Below are 14,132 nucleotides of genomic sequence, written 5' to 3'. Positions count from 1 at the left end.
ATAAAATGGTCTGCCTCCTGAAGATAGTGGATTCCTACTCACTGACAGTTTTCAAAGTCTGGATGACGATTTTTTAAGGATATAGGCTACTGTAGAGGTGAAACTCTTCTATGTATTATTTTGCATCCCCCAAATGCCTAGCATATTGCCTGGCAGATAAAAAGTACTTCATAAATGTTTGGTGATTGAGTAGATGGCTTCAGAGGTACCTTCCCATTCAGATTTGTTGTTTTTTGTTGTTTTGTTTTGTTTTGTTTGTTTTTTTTTGATACCAGTGTTAACTTCATCTTGCATCTCTTCTCATTTGGCAAGAAGATTAAGTATTTACTTGGAATTTTAGGCCCAATGTTGTAATGAATTTTCATAATCAAACTTCTTAGGAAATAGTGATAGCCTTTATCAGAAGCTGTTCTTATCCATGTTACATTATTTAGCCCTAGTAATAATTTATATAGGTCACTTTACCATTTTTAACATTGTGTACTAAATATCTTCTCATTTTCCTCTAATCTTTATTCTAACAAGTTAATAATTTGACTACAGATTATAGAGATATTACTTCATCAGTTTAGAAACCTCTGTGTAGAAATTTCCACCATTCACCCAGAATGACAGTGTCTACAACAGTTTAAGACAGCTGTCCTGAAGACTCTAAAACATAAGTTATTTGTTAAGTCATTTAATTTGTATATATCAGAAGCACAATTGGAATCCAGTTTTCTTGACTCCAAGACTGATTCACTATCCACAAAACTTTCCATATTAATCTCTGTGTGAATTATCATACTAAAACTGATCTATTAATTCAGCAATCAATATATTTTTTCCTGAGAAAATTGATTAGGTCACAACCCATCTTTATCTATCTGGTACAAATGATATTACTCCATGTCTTTGAAGTTCCTTATGTTGTAGATTTACTCATACTCATGATAAGCTTCACTCTTATATACCACTCTGCAGTATTCATTTTTAATACTTCAAGAAAAGTCTTTAACAGTCAATTATCAAGCTTTATCAAACTAGTTTTACTTTTCACTGTTTCATTATGAAATAACATCGCTTATAAACTCATATCATTCTTGTCTATAAGATTTTTCAATCTACTTATAATCTAAACCAGTGCTATCTTTGAGTGTCTCTTTCTAGTATTTGCTCAAGTATTTGCTGATTAAAGGAGTTTCTATTTTTTAATTTGTTTGGTCTCCTTGTTATCAATATCTACTTTATCTGTTATACTCAATATACCTTTTGGTTATTAGGAGACAAGGCTAGACCACGTTTGGAAAACTATACAATGATTTTGATAATCCCTAACACAGTTTTCTGTCACTATAGTGTATCTTTCCATCTTTTAAAACAGCAATATTTTCTAATATTTTTCTGAGGATAACATCTATGATGGAAAAATGTTTGCCTGTTTTATTGCTTTTCTTATTGATATAAACACAGAAAATCAGTGATCTTTTTGATTGAGGTAATCTTGTATGGTTTTAATATACATAATGGAAATATCCTCTTGAAAGAAAGCCCTTAGAGTTTTATTCTTCTCTACTGAGTCAGTAAACATATTAACAAATAACAAAGTGGAATCTTGTACTATCTATACTTTTGAGTCAACCACATAATTTTAGAAATGTGGTTAACAATAGAAAAGTCTGTAAAAAGCTGACTGTTCCCTAATGAACAAAGAAAGCATGTAGACTGACATCATCTATTGTCTTTCCTGTGTGTGTGTGTGTGTGTGTGTGTGTGTGTGTGTGTGTGTGTGTGTGTTTTTAGTTAATGGTATCATCATGAATTTCTCCCTCACTATTGCAGGTGAAATACGAGACAATGGAGAAATGCAAAGTGGAATTTAGGTTAACTATAGCAAATTATCAATGACTAACTTGTATAAATTGAAAAAAAAAAAAACGGTTATAGCATGAATGACTGAAAATATTAGAGTTTGAATGGATAATTCTCTGTATTATTCTACTTGGTGACAAATCATGGAACACTAATTTTGACCAAAGAGTCAATAAATCAAATAGAACAGAAAGACTGACAAAACTTATATGATTAAACATTACTGATTACTGACCTAGAAAAAAGTCATAAAAGACATAATTAAAGACATGATTTGCTGGAAAGGGAGATATATTCTCTTTGTACTTAATGTGATGGCTAATAGATAATTTAAATATTATAGATTCAAATGATGTCCTACAATACATTAAGAAGATTCTTCTTTGAAAACTGTACAGAAAGACATAGACAATATTTTTTTTAATTAAACTTTATTTTCATGAAGATATATCTACCTTCTTTTCTCACTTCTTCCCTGTCAACTCACCTTTTCCCATCAAAAAAGAGAAACAAAACCATACTTCTGTTACAAAGGTTATATACCAAATAATACAGATTTTTGCATTAGTCATGTCTTTAAAAGAAGATGAGGTAGTGGTTGTCTCATTTTGTATCCAAAGAATAGGATTATTGAAGAGAGAATGTGCAATAATCTTTAAGGGCAAAGGAAATAAATTTATTATTGGAATCATGGATCCACTGAAGTCAAGAATGAAATAATCTACATCAATATAATACAATAATGAGGATTTCTCTAACATGCAAATAGCACATGTATAACTTAGCTAACAATAAAGAATAGGCTGTGATCAAGATATACAAGTGTCTACCACATTAGTATGTATAAATGCATTAGGCAAAACACCTGTTTCTGAAGAATGTATATAAAACTCACAAGGATGAAATTATAGCTCTTGAATTATCAAAACATTATCTCCATATTATGAGACAGGCATATTTAAACATCCTCGATATAGCTGTCAGAATATTTTATCTCAAAATTGATAGAATTGGTATTTCCAAAATTGGTATTTTCAAATATTGGTATAGGTTTTGTTTGTTTGTTTGTTTTTGCCTTGGGTTAACTTATACACAGGAAGTAACTTAACTTCTAGAGAGTAATGCTACTCACTAAGAACAATTTCAATTATGTAGTATTTGAAATATTTAGATAGCTTAAGGTTCCTGAATCTTAGTGATGAGATGTGTAATTAAATGGAGATAATAGAAAGATTTAATTCTGCTGTCATTTTCCCTAGGGAAACCATTAGAGTAGATGATAAAGAGTTGAGATCTAGACAAAGATCATTTTCCAAGAGAGTCCTATCTAGTACTTAATGTGATCTAGTAAGAATTCCCTGGTCTCAATCTGGTCTCTATGCCTAACTCTAAGAACCAGTATCAGGAGTGATGATCAGTGTCTTTTAGTTATGTCATGCATCCTTTCATAACCAGGAGAATAAGCACTAACCATTTCTGATAAGTATGACAAAGGTTATAACAGAAGATAAACATAACACAATATGTACAAGGACTACTGCAATAAAATAACTAGGTGATAATTACATGTTCTTGCAGATCTCTTGAACTGGCAAGATAAAAGGCAGTTACCATGTATTTCATTACAACACTAATTTAATAATACAAATAATCATATCATTATGCTATTACTAGATTATAATGTGTGAATCACAATATTTTACCTTATAAATTGATTGCTAATTCAGCCTCAAGAATGAACAAATGCTTTATAGGCTTGTTTCATTCATACATACAGTAATTATTTTATTTACCACTCACCACTTTAGGTGAGACACTAGTGGAAAGGCTAAAGCCACTTAACTCTCAGTATAGTATACAAAGAATCACGAAATTTTAAAGCTAGAAGTGACTTGGGACCCTTCCATTTTACAAGTGAATATACAGTATTGGAAAAGTTAAACAATTTAACCAAAGTTAGAGGGTAAGTGGTAGCAGAATCAGGACTATAATTAATGTCCCTGGACTCCTTTCATGGCACCATGAAACATATCTTGCCAATATCTTTCTTTAACTTCACCTTTCAATATTCTTATACATGGTAAACCTCTCCCCTGAAAACATCCAAATTTCATATTCCCTATATACAGTAAAATATGAATGGCTTGGCTTATACCATATCTGGAATGTTTTTTCTCTAGCTATTCAAATTTCTTATTCCTTCCTAAAATTCCCAGCTCCAAATTACCTAATTAACTACATGATAGTTTATAATGAAGCGCTTTCACTTGCTGTCAAGTTCATTGTTACCACTAATAGGTCCTCCATTCAATTACTTGATTAGCATTGAGCAAGATAGGGTTTTCTTCCTTTTTTCCCCATTAGCACCACCTCTAGCCAATTATTAGCTTTGTACACACACACACACACACACACACAGGCACGTGCACATGCTTATTTTCTTCCTCAAGGAAAGTGGAGTGAAATAGGTGACCATATCAAGTCAAATTATCCTCTAGATTTTTTTTTCTACTTTATTGAGTTAGTACAACTGGAATTTATCAGAGGATGGCAGTCTCCAGTGATAAACAACAAAGAAAATGAACTATCCAGAGGAATGAGAAAGAAGCTCAGTACAATTCCTCACTACACAATTATCTTTGGGATTTTTTTACACTTCCACAACACCTCCTCCCCCTAATAAATTTATTTTATAATAAAGTAACTTGTCATATTCAAACTGAAATGGCAGGAAAATTTCTTAAAGGTTAAAAGAATAACTACTTCACAATTTCCAAAAGTAACTTAGGAATATAAAACAGGGTTAAGTGAGTTTATTTTTATTTTGAAAAATCTATATTGACCATTATTGGAAAAGAGAACATAACCTTTATTTTCAAAGAAGCAATACATAAATTTAGACTTCAGTAGACATACTTACCATATGTTAATGTTCCATAAGTCAAGAACCACATATTTTTAATGAAAATTTCATTTCTAAACATCTCAAATTTTCTCCAACTCCTGAAAGAAAAAGCTCACACTACTAATCATCAAGAAAAGAAAGGCTTGTTCTACTGCAGAGCAAAGAACAAGCCATGAAGTGCTATATAACTACCATTCAAATTCAAAAAACAAACCATTTACTTAAGGCATTAGGTATTTTGTACTCTATTTGAGGTGATTTTTAAGTGTGCTCATTAACCTACCTGATATGTGATTTCATTTTGAGGCACAGGGAGGGATCTTTCTTCATACACAGGAGGTGGTTTATGTGTGGGTGGAAGATCGATCCTGCATTAAAAAGAATAAACAATGACTGGCACATCTGATGAAAACAAAGGGAAAGTGGGGGAAGGAGTCCCTATAATTCTAAACACAATTTCCATGATACTATTTAAATTGTCTCAAATATTTAATTCAGCACTCATTGTCATTTACCCTTCAAAGCAGAGAAAATAAACTGAATTAGAGCTTAGACAAAACCAAATCAACCCACATACTGCTGTTAATAGCAAAGGTGCAAGCACATTATATTACACATAACCCAAAATTTATAGTTTTATTTTAAAAAAAACTATATTATAACTTTTTCTTAATAACATTTAGATATCATTAACATTATTTTTCAGATTTATTAAATGGGTGAATGAAGAAAATCCTCAATATTGGCTTTTTAAAAAAAATTATCCATATGTGCAGAAAACTCAAAATATCTTGTCACCCAAACATCAAGGTTCTCAATGCCATGGCTAATTGGAAATTCAGCTTTTCAAAGAAATAAATAGAAATGTTTCCTTTTAAAATAGGAGGAAACACTCAGATAATCTAATAAATATAAATGTTTATTTCTCTTAATTGTGCAAACTTTATGAAATGAAGCAACATTAGAATGTTTTGGTTTTAAGCACTTAATTATGAAAACTAAAAGACAAAATTTTTGAAGACCACCAGTAAGTTTAAATACGTATTATTAATAAATTAAGTGAAAATCTTATTAAAATAGTAATTATGTTGGATTTTATAAAAAAATGTAAATATGAAATATGGGATGGAACAATAACTGCAGAATCTTTATAGTAATAATTTAAAAGCAAAGAATGATAAATTCATCAAATATCATATGTAAAAATTTATAGATTGTTTTATTTCTACATGCAACACTTGATAATTACAAATAGAGCAGTCCATGTAGGAACAAGAAACAGACGAGGATAAAAATCTCTTTTATAATAGCAATAGAAATGGGCAAATAAAGAACTTCTTTAGACTTCATGAGATCTTAACGTGATGCCAAAGTGACCTTATTATAAGGTAAACTGAAGATTAGATATGAACATTCTTAGTCATGCACTACTATATAAGAAAAGCATTTAAGGACTAATCATTATTTGCTACTAACCAAATGACCTAAAATTTAAGGACTTTGGTCTTATAAATAAAGGCTGTTAAGTACGTTATAAGGACTAGCCTGATTTGATGAGGTATTTAAAAGTCTTTTATAGAAAATTTTCCCTAGTCCTTCTTCCAGTTCTCACCCCCACTCCAAATACCTAAAGATAGAAAGAGGTAGAGAACAGAATCTAAGAACAGGAAGACATTAAAGATTATCTAATCTCTCTTAATTTACAGATGAGCCAGTAAGTATTAACTGATTTGAAGGCCACACAACTAAAGTAGTAAAGCTAAGATATGGACCTGACTCCATATTTCAGGAATTTTAAAAAAAGACATTATTCAGCTAAAGCCAATTATGCTAAAATATCAATTTATAATGCTCTTTAAAATATATATACATATATATACATATAAATATATATATATATATATATACACACACATATATTTATCTACTCTATTCCATAATTTAACTGCATACTACATAAAAAAAAAAAATAAATTCTCCTAAAAAAAAACCAAAAACAAAAACATGCTAATAAAACATTTTCAATAATTCCCACTGGGTTACTATATGAATTGTTACACAAAACTGAGGATAAAGATGTTTGTGACAAAGTCATATACATTTTAGAAGACACATATTTTTAAAAGTCTAACAAAACATACATACATACATATTCTAGTATCTAGATGTCAGGAAAGAGAAACAGGCAGAGAGAGTCAGAAAGGGAGGGAGAAAGCACATCTCTGGCATAAAAAAAACCTTAATTTACTTTAGGTTAAAACATCTATATAGCATTCATCTTAATCAGCCTCATGAAACTTTATTTTTTCCCTTAAAGTTTAGGTTGAAATGTCCTCGCATGAAAATGTCTTTGTCAAAATAAATAATTTTACTGTTTTCCCTCAAATGCTTAAGGGTTGTATTTACAACAAAAATTAAAGCTCCTAAATGCTGAGTATTTACAATCAAAACATGCCTCCCCACCCCAAAAAATACCTACACTTTGTCAAGATAGGATGGCCTCTTTTTCCGAGGAGTCAGCAACACAGTAACAAAGATAGTAATGATAAAAAGCGCAAGGACAGCTCCAATGACTGCTCCAGCTACTGCTATGGAAGAGGTCTGCTTAAATGGAACATCTGGAATGCAACACAGATTAGGCTTTTTGAGGCAACTAATGAAGAGTAAATAACGAGTGCATACTTTATGCCTGTAAGATGCAGGAAATATTAATTAAAATATTAAAATAGCTTGAATTTGACTCACTTTTTGTGGCTACAGATATTACCAATTTAATCAATTTTCTTATGATTTCCATTCAAAATCATATAGGATTCCATTCCATTTGCATGTCCTTTCCCTGCTTTTCTCAAACAATATCAAAGCCTTCACTTTAGTATTCACAAATAACTATGGCAACAAATTTTTTCACACATTATTTTGGGGGTCTAAGAGAAAAGAATGAGACCAGAAGAAAAATAAGTGTAACAAGAGTCCAACTGAGAAGTGATTAGATTCTGAATTAAGAGTAGCAGTCATTTAGAGAGATGAGAATGGATATGAGATGATGTGAAGGCATAATCAATGAGACTTTGGAAGCTGATTGGATATATTATAAAATCAATATGGAAAGTCAAAGACAACTCATTGGTTGTCAACATAAGCAACTACAAGAATGGTTTATAGAAACAGAGAGGTTATACGAAAATGATAAGGCTCTGAGTGCTAGGAGGGGGGAGAAAAGAAGTTATCTTTCTACTAGGTTGAACTGGAGGTACTTGGAGATATGTAATGGGCAACTGGCAATATGGAATTAAGAGATCAAAAAGGACTAGATATAGAGGTCTGAGGAGATCACCAGGAGAGAAGAGAGGCCAAAAGAGCCTTAGAAGGAAGCTTCACTAGTCCAAGACAGAACAAGGAAGATCATGCAGCAACAGAAAATCAAGGAGGAACAGTGAGACTGACAGAAAAGTGTCATGGAAAGTCAGAAAGGAAAGACAGTGAAGGAAAGAATGGTGGTTAGCAAAATCAAATGTTGCAAAGAAGTCTAGAAAGATTAAGGATTGAGGGCAGCTAGGTGGCCCAATGGATAGAGCACCAGCCCTAAACCCAGAAGGACCAGAGTTCAGATTTGGTCTCAGATACTTAACACTTCCTAGCTGTGTGACCCAGGGCAAGTCACTTAACCCCAGCCTCAGGGGAAAAAAAAAACAAAAAACAAAAAACATTAAGGATTGCTCAAGAACTGCCTGAGGGCAGATTAGAAATCAATAAATTGTGGATAATCTAGGAGTACTATGGTAGAGCTGGAAATCAAATTACAATAAGCCAGGGGCAGCTAGTTGGGGTATAGCAATAGAGCATCAGCTTGAAGTCAGGAGGAACTGAGTTCAAATTTGACCTCAGACACTTAACACTGACTGTGTGACTGGGCAAATCACTTAACCCCAATTGCCTCAGGAAAAAAATTTAACAATAGGCTTAATAATGGCAAGAGATGAAGGAGAAGCAATGGGCATAAATAGCATTGTTTAAGACTCTAGTTAGAAAAGGAAAGATAATAGGCTTAAAAAGCTTGAGAGGGTGGACAGGAAATCAAGGAAATGGTTTTGAGTATAAGTGAAAGCTATTTCCCACTAACTTTTTAATTACTGCTCTATGATTCCATGAGACTTTAGTCTTTTTCTAAAAATCAAAGAAAGTGTCAGCAGATTAAATAAAGGGGGCTTAACTATTAATAGTTTAGCCATAAATATTCACTAAACTGGCACTACATGCCAGGCAGTGTTAAATGCTTGCAATACACACTAGATAGTTCCTTGCCCTCAGGGGGCTCAATCTAAGAGGGAAGACAAGATCTAAAAACAAGCTATATAAAAGACAAAAAGCCAATCATTTAAAGAAAAGCATTTGGATTAAAAGGGGTTGGGAAAATACAGTAAAATATTATAGAAAATAATTTTAATTTGGGACTTAAATGGAAGACAGAAGGAAGATAGGAGGAAGAGCATTACAGTCATGGAAGATGAGAGCCAAGAAACAAGAGCGCCTTTTTTTGTGGCACTTCAAGGAGGCAGAAGTGCCATGGGATCTAAGATTATGTGGCAGGAAATAAGCTGTAATAAGACTAGAAAAGTGGTGGGGGGGGGTTGCTATGAACATCTTTGAATGCCAAACAAGAATTTATATTTAGTCCTGGAGGCAACAGGGAGTCACAAGAGTTAATTAAGGAGGGAGATATGGTTGGTTCTGTGTTTGGCATCTGGATGGTGGGCAGTTTGGAGTGGAGAGAGACTAGAAACAGCCTAATATTCTAATAGTCCAAATATAAGAAAATGAAGGCCTGCTCCAGAATGTTAATATGATAGGAGGCCACGTATTTTTGAGAGATGTTGCAAATATGACATCAAGAGACTTGGTACCAGATTGGATATGAAAGAGAGATAGAGGGTCTGAGCTTAGATTGTGAGCTTGACCAACTAAGAGGACTTGATGTTCTCTTCCACAATAGCAAATTTAAGGGAGGCAGCGGGAACATTTTGGCGAAAAGATGATTTCTTTTTGTACAAGATGTTTAACATATCTACTAATTATTCAGTTCAAGATTTCTGAAAGATGGTTTGGAGGTTGGCTGAGATGATAAAGCAGCATTGGCACAGAGAGGGTAATAAAATCCATGGAATCTCATGAAAACATCGAGTATATTGGGAGAAAATCCAGGACATAATCTTGTGGGACATCCATGGTTAGAGGGTGTGATTTGAATGAGGACCTAGGAAAGGAGATCTGAGGAGTAGTCAGCTAAGTAGGAAAACCAGAAGAGGGTCATGTCTTGAAGAGAGTGACCAATAGTATCAAAGTCAAGGACTATGAGCACTGAGAAGTCATTCATTTTGGAAATTAAGAAATCTTTAGTAACTTTGAAGAGAGCAATTTCAGTGGAATGATGGGATGGACTGATTGCTACAGGAGACAGAATATGAAATCAAAGATTTAAGAAAGAATTATTGGCCTTGTAGAAAAGTTATCCCTTCATTGGAAAGTAAAGGAGTCTACTTCATTTACCTTGCCCTACTCACTCTCTCACTCTACCCCTTTACATTTGCTATCTATGCTTCTAATTCATTTCCCAGTTTCCTTTTTTTTTAGTTATTTTTCAACAAGGATTTGAAAGACAAAAAGAAATATCAGTTAATAGAAAATACAAAAAAAAAAAAAAAAAAGCAAACCCTTAAGTCTTCAAATTTTATACTAACATTTAGGATTGGTACTTTTTTTCATAAGGATTCATCATTTGGCCTTTTTTTCCTTCAAACTTTTCTAATAGTTTCTTCCAACTCTCTGTCCCCATCCATCTCCCAATAATAAATGTATAATTTCTGTTATCCTTTGAATAGGTGAAAGTTTATTTTCCTGTAAATAATAGGGTAGTACAGTGAAGTCTTTGATATAAAGCAGCATTATCATCTATTAAAGCACAATGATCTAATGTAACCCTGTATACATCCAAGACAACAAACCTGTGCTGTATAGGATTCACATGACAGAAGACTTAACTCTTGATTGGCTGATGGCATGATGAAAAAGAGTTTGTCACAGAGACGTCAAGAGACATAAATAGAAGAGTTCTAGGGAGGGAGTTAACTTTTCAATGGCAGCCTGGAGGTCTCAGAGACACATTTATATATGAGAAATGATCATTATGTTCCTTGAATACTTGGACTTAGAATTTTAGAACCTGATGGCAAACCTCTATTGAGTATTTTGCTTGAGCTGAGATTTTATCTTGCTTCTGTCAAGAGAACTCATTATGTATCCTTTGGTATATTTGATATGTTCTATTGTGTAGAACTACAATTTCTATTTCCTGTTTGTGTAGATAAAAAGAGTTACTTGGCAATTCATTATTGTGATGGTCTTTTGTGTTACTGGTATTTGGTGGGAAGGGGTGAAGCAAGTTCAACTAATTAAGGTCTACTCCAGGAAGGTAGGCTCAAGCCTCACAGTGTACATTTAGACATTTAACAGGTGGCAAATAGATATAATTTTACAATTATATTCTGATATGTCTCTCTGGAGGTACAATCTTCCAGCCTTTAACTGTCTAGGACCTTCCTCTGCTTCAGCAGGCCCTTCTACTATGCACACACGATGAAATGCAGTCTTCTGAGACAGAATGGGTCTTAGATCTTATCAAGCCACATGTGTGACCACAACTAGGATAATTTACACAGTTCTTACATGTTACATCTTACATTATCTGCAACAATATATATTCACAATAATGATTCTTGGTTTCTTCTTTTCCAAGGTTTTATTTGTTTAAAGTTTGCAATTTTAGTCTTGATTCTGAGGACTACTTTATTTTTGAAGTGTTGCTATTTTCTTTTTCTGAAAGGTTATGCGTAATGATTTCAACATGAAGAATCCAGAAAAGAAACTTTGGTTGATAGCACTTACAATTCAACATTTAGTTGAAGATTAAGTTAATCTACAGGTCCCACACTTTCAATTTTAAGATGGTGATGTTAGTAGCAAGTTTTGTTTAATTTTTAACTTCTAGATTTTTATTAAAATTTTTAATGCATTTCCAAAAAAGGGCAAATTTTGAACCCCACTTTTAAACCTTCTTGGGATTTTCCTTTTCCTTCCTATTCTCAAATATTTTTCTTGATTATCTTAGACGAAGACTTCCCAGACTTCCCATTCCAGAAATCATATCTTGTTCTGTATTTTTCCCCTCATAATTAAAGAACTTTTTTTTTTTTGGGGGGGGAGACAAGGATAATTTTCTCCCTAGCTATATCTAGAAATTATTTCCTAGGGAATATTTCAAGGCAGCTTTGGTTATCTAAAATACACACACACACACACACACACACACACACACACACACACACACAAATTTTCTGAAGTGAAGAGCTTACATTCATTATTTTGCTTCTTACCATCAAATACCTAAAAGACCATAGGAAATAACAAATAGCAAGTAAACCCATATCTATATCCAAATAAAACAATAAACAGAAACTGGAGAAGTTCTATAGATTTAGACACCTGAAAGAATGGATTAATGAAAACAAGCTCTTCAGCTCAAATTGAAATAAGATCTCAGCTCAGATAAAGGGGAAATGATTTCACCCAGGGGAGGATCACTACCAGAAGTTTTTAGAATTACAAGAAGTAGATGACAAAGAACATGATGGGGCCAGCTCACATAAATGTTTGTGACATCAAAGGCTCCAGGTCACCATTCAAAATTCTCTCTCAACTGCCCTCCTGAAGTTCCATTTTTCATATAAATCTTTTGATGTCTCTGCAACAAACTGAAATAAAATCATTATAGAGGTAGATAGTAACATCCTCATCATTCTCTCAGCCAAACAAGAGGTAAGGTACCTTTTCTTAAAATGTCACTCAATCCATAGTTATCCCTCAGCAGCAAAACCACTCAGCTTTTGGCAGAAATGGTATTACTCTAATGTATACATCTTAGCTAACTAAACCAATAAACTAAGGAGAATTGGGGCTTCTATATGGCACAGTGGACAGAGCAGTGGCTCTGAAATCAGGAAGACCTGAGTTCACATCTAATCTCAGACATTTAACACTTCCTAGATGCACAATCCCAGGCAAAAAGTCACTTAACCCCAATTGCCTCAGCAAAATAAATATATAAACAAACAAACAAACAAATAAATAAATAAATACATAAATAAATGAAATTTTATTTTGAAATAAGAATTTTCTGAACATTTAAGTATGAAAATATTATCTGAAATACTTATGTTAAAAAGATAAACCCTACACTACAGAGAAAAAATATTACTGAGCAGAAGAAAAAAGTACAATTGACTATAATTAAAACGATTGTACACACTATGCTGGCAACAATATTATTTCTATAATATTCCTGTTTTCAGCTTAAGTAATATGATCCTGAATAAATGAATTTTCATGTCTTTAAAAAATAAAATCATCATATTTTTCTATATACATTTAAAATCAAAGCTTAGGTTTCAAATTTAGAACCAATTTTACATCTGAAACAGATATGTGAATATTAAATTTTAGATTTAATGGTACCATTACAAATATAAAATGTTGATACTTCTTTCATTTCATATGAAATTGAGAATAGAGATCTTTTCTATGCTCATATTTAGCAGTCAAGTGCTACCTGTTTTTCACACCAAAACGTATCTGTAACCTATATTTTTCTCATCATTTTCTTGACTAACACTTTAGCATATATTAATCCTTTACAAATATATTACAAAAATATAGGTGGTCTTTTTGCCTGACTCCAAGCTGCCTAACTCAATTCCTAGAACAATCTCCTTTAAAAAAAATGTCCTTTTAATATTTGTCCAGAACTCTACAAGTTTTCCAATACTTAATGCATACAAACTCCTTATAAGACCAATCTTCTAGACACTCAACCTTTCTTGTCTTATTATTCTTTCCTAAAATATGCCTCTTTTTGGGTTAGGCTAATCTCTAAACCATATATGTTTAATCCTGCCTGAGCTTTTGTTTGTGTATAGGCAGTATAAATATTGAGATCTAAGTTTTCCATTAATTTCTTTCCTTAATTAAAAAAAAAAAAAAAAACTTTATATTTTAAATCATTTTGGTAAATAAATTTAAAGTTCTATGTTTAATCTGTGACTGAGCTAAAAAAGATCTGAGAAGGTATTTACCAACTTCATCATTTTACAAATCTGAAAACTAACCTCGAAAAATTTGGCAACTTACTCTACATTTACTTTACATGTACACACACACACACACACACACACACACACACACACACACACACACACTTAGTAAGCAAGCATCAAAACTAGGACGTGCATTCAGATCCTCTGACTCCAGGATCCAGTGTTCTTTG

At 32.6% G+C, this 14,132-nt stretch overlaps 1 protein-coding gene across 8 annotated transcripts in view; it reads right to left on the bottom strand.

Moving 5' to 3' along the window:
- NECTIN3 (nectin cell adhesion molecule 3) overlaps positions 1-14,132 on the bottom strand; it is a 182,990-nt gene that overhangs the window by 113,218 nt on the left and 55,640 nt on the right. For 3 of the 8 annotated variants that reach the window (XM_074301139.1, XM_074301143.1, XM_074301141.1), the window contains exons 6-7: positions 7,236-7,374; positions 5,040-5,124 (exon numbers count right to left, since the gene is read on the bottom strand). In XM_074301139.1, coding sequence (XP_074157240.1) covers positions 5,040-5,124; positions 7,236-7,374 — 224 coding nt within the window. Of the gene's footprint in view, positions 1-4,739; positions 4,855-5,039; positions 5,125-7,235; positions 7,375-14,132 lie in introns of those variants that run through there. The other 5 variants (XM_074301146.1, XM_074301147.1, XM_074301144.1 and 2 more) reach the window with 3 other exon arrangements.

The sequence above is a fragment of the Sminthopsis crassicaudata genome, chromosome 3 (genome assembly GCF_048593235.1).
Source record: "Sminthopsis crassicaudata isolate SCR6 chromosome 3, ASM4859323v1, whole genome shotgun sequence".
Classification (NCBI taxonomy): Eukaryota; Metazoa; Chordata; class Mammalia; order Dasyuromorphia; family Dasyuridae; genus Sminthopsis; species Sminthopsis crassicaudata.
The sequence above is the reverse complement of the archived record's forward strand: the minus strand, read 5'-3'. Positions and strand labels throughout refer to the sequence as shown.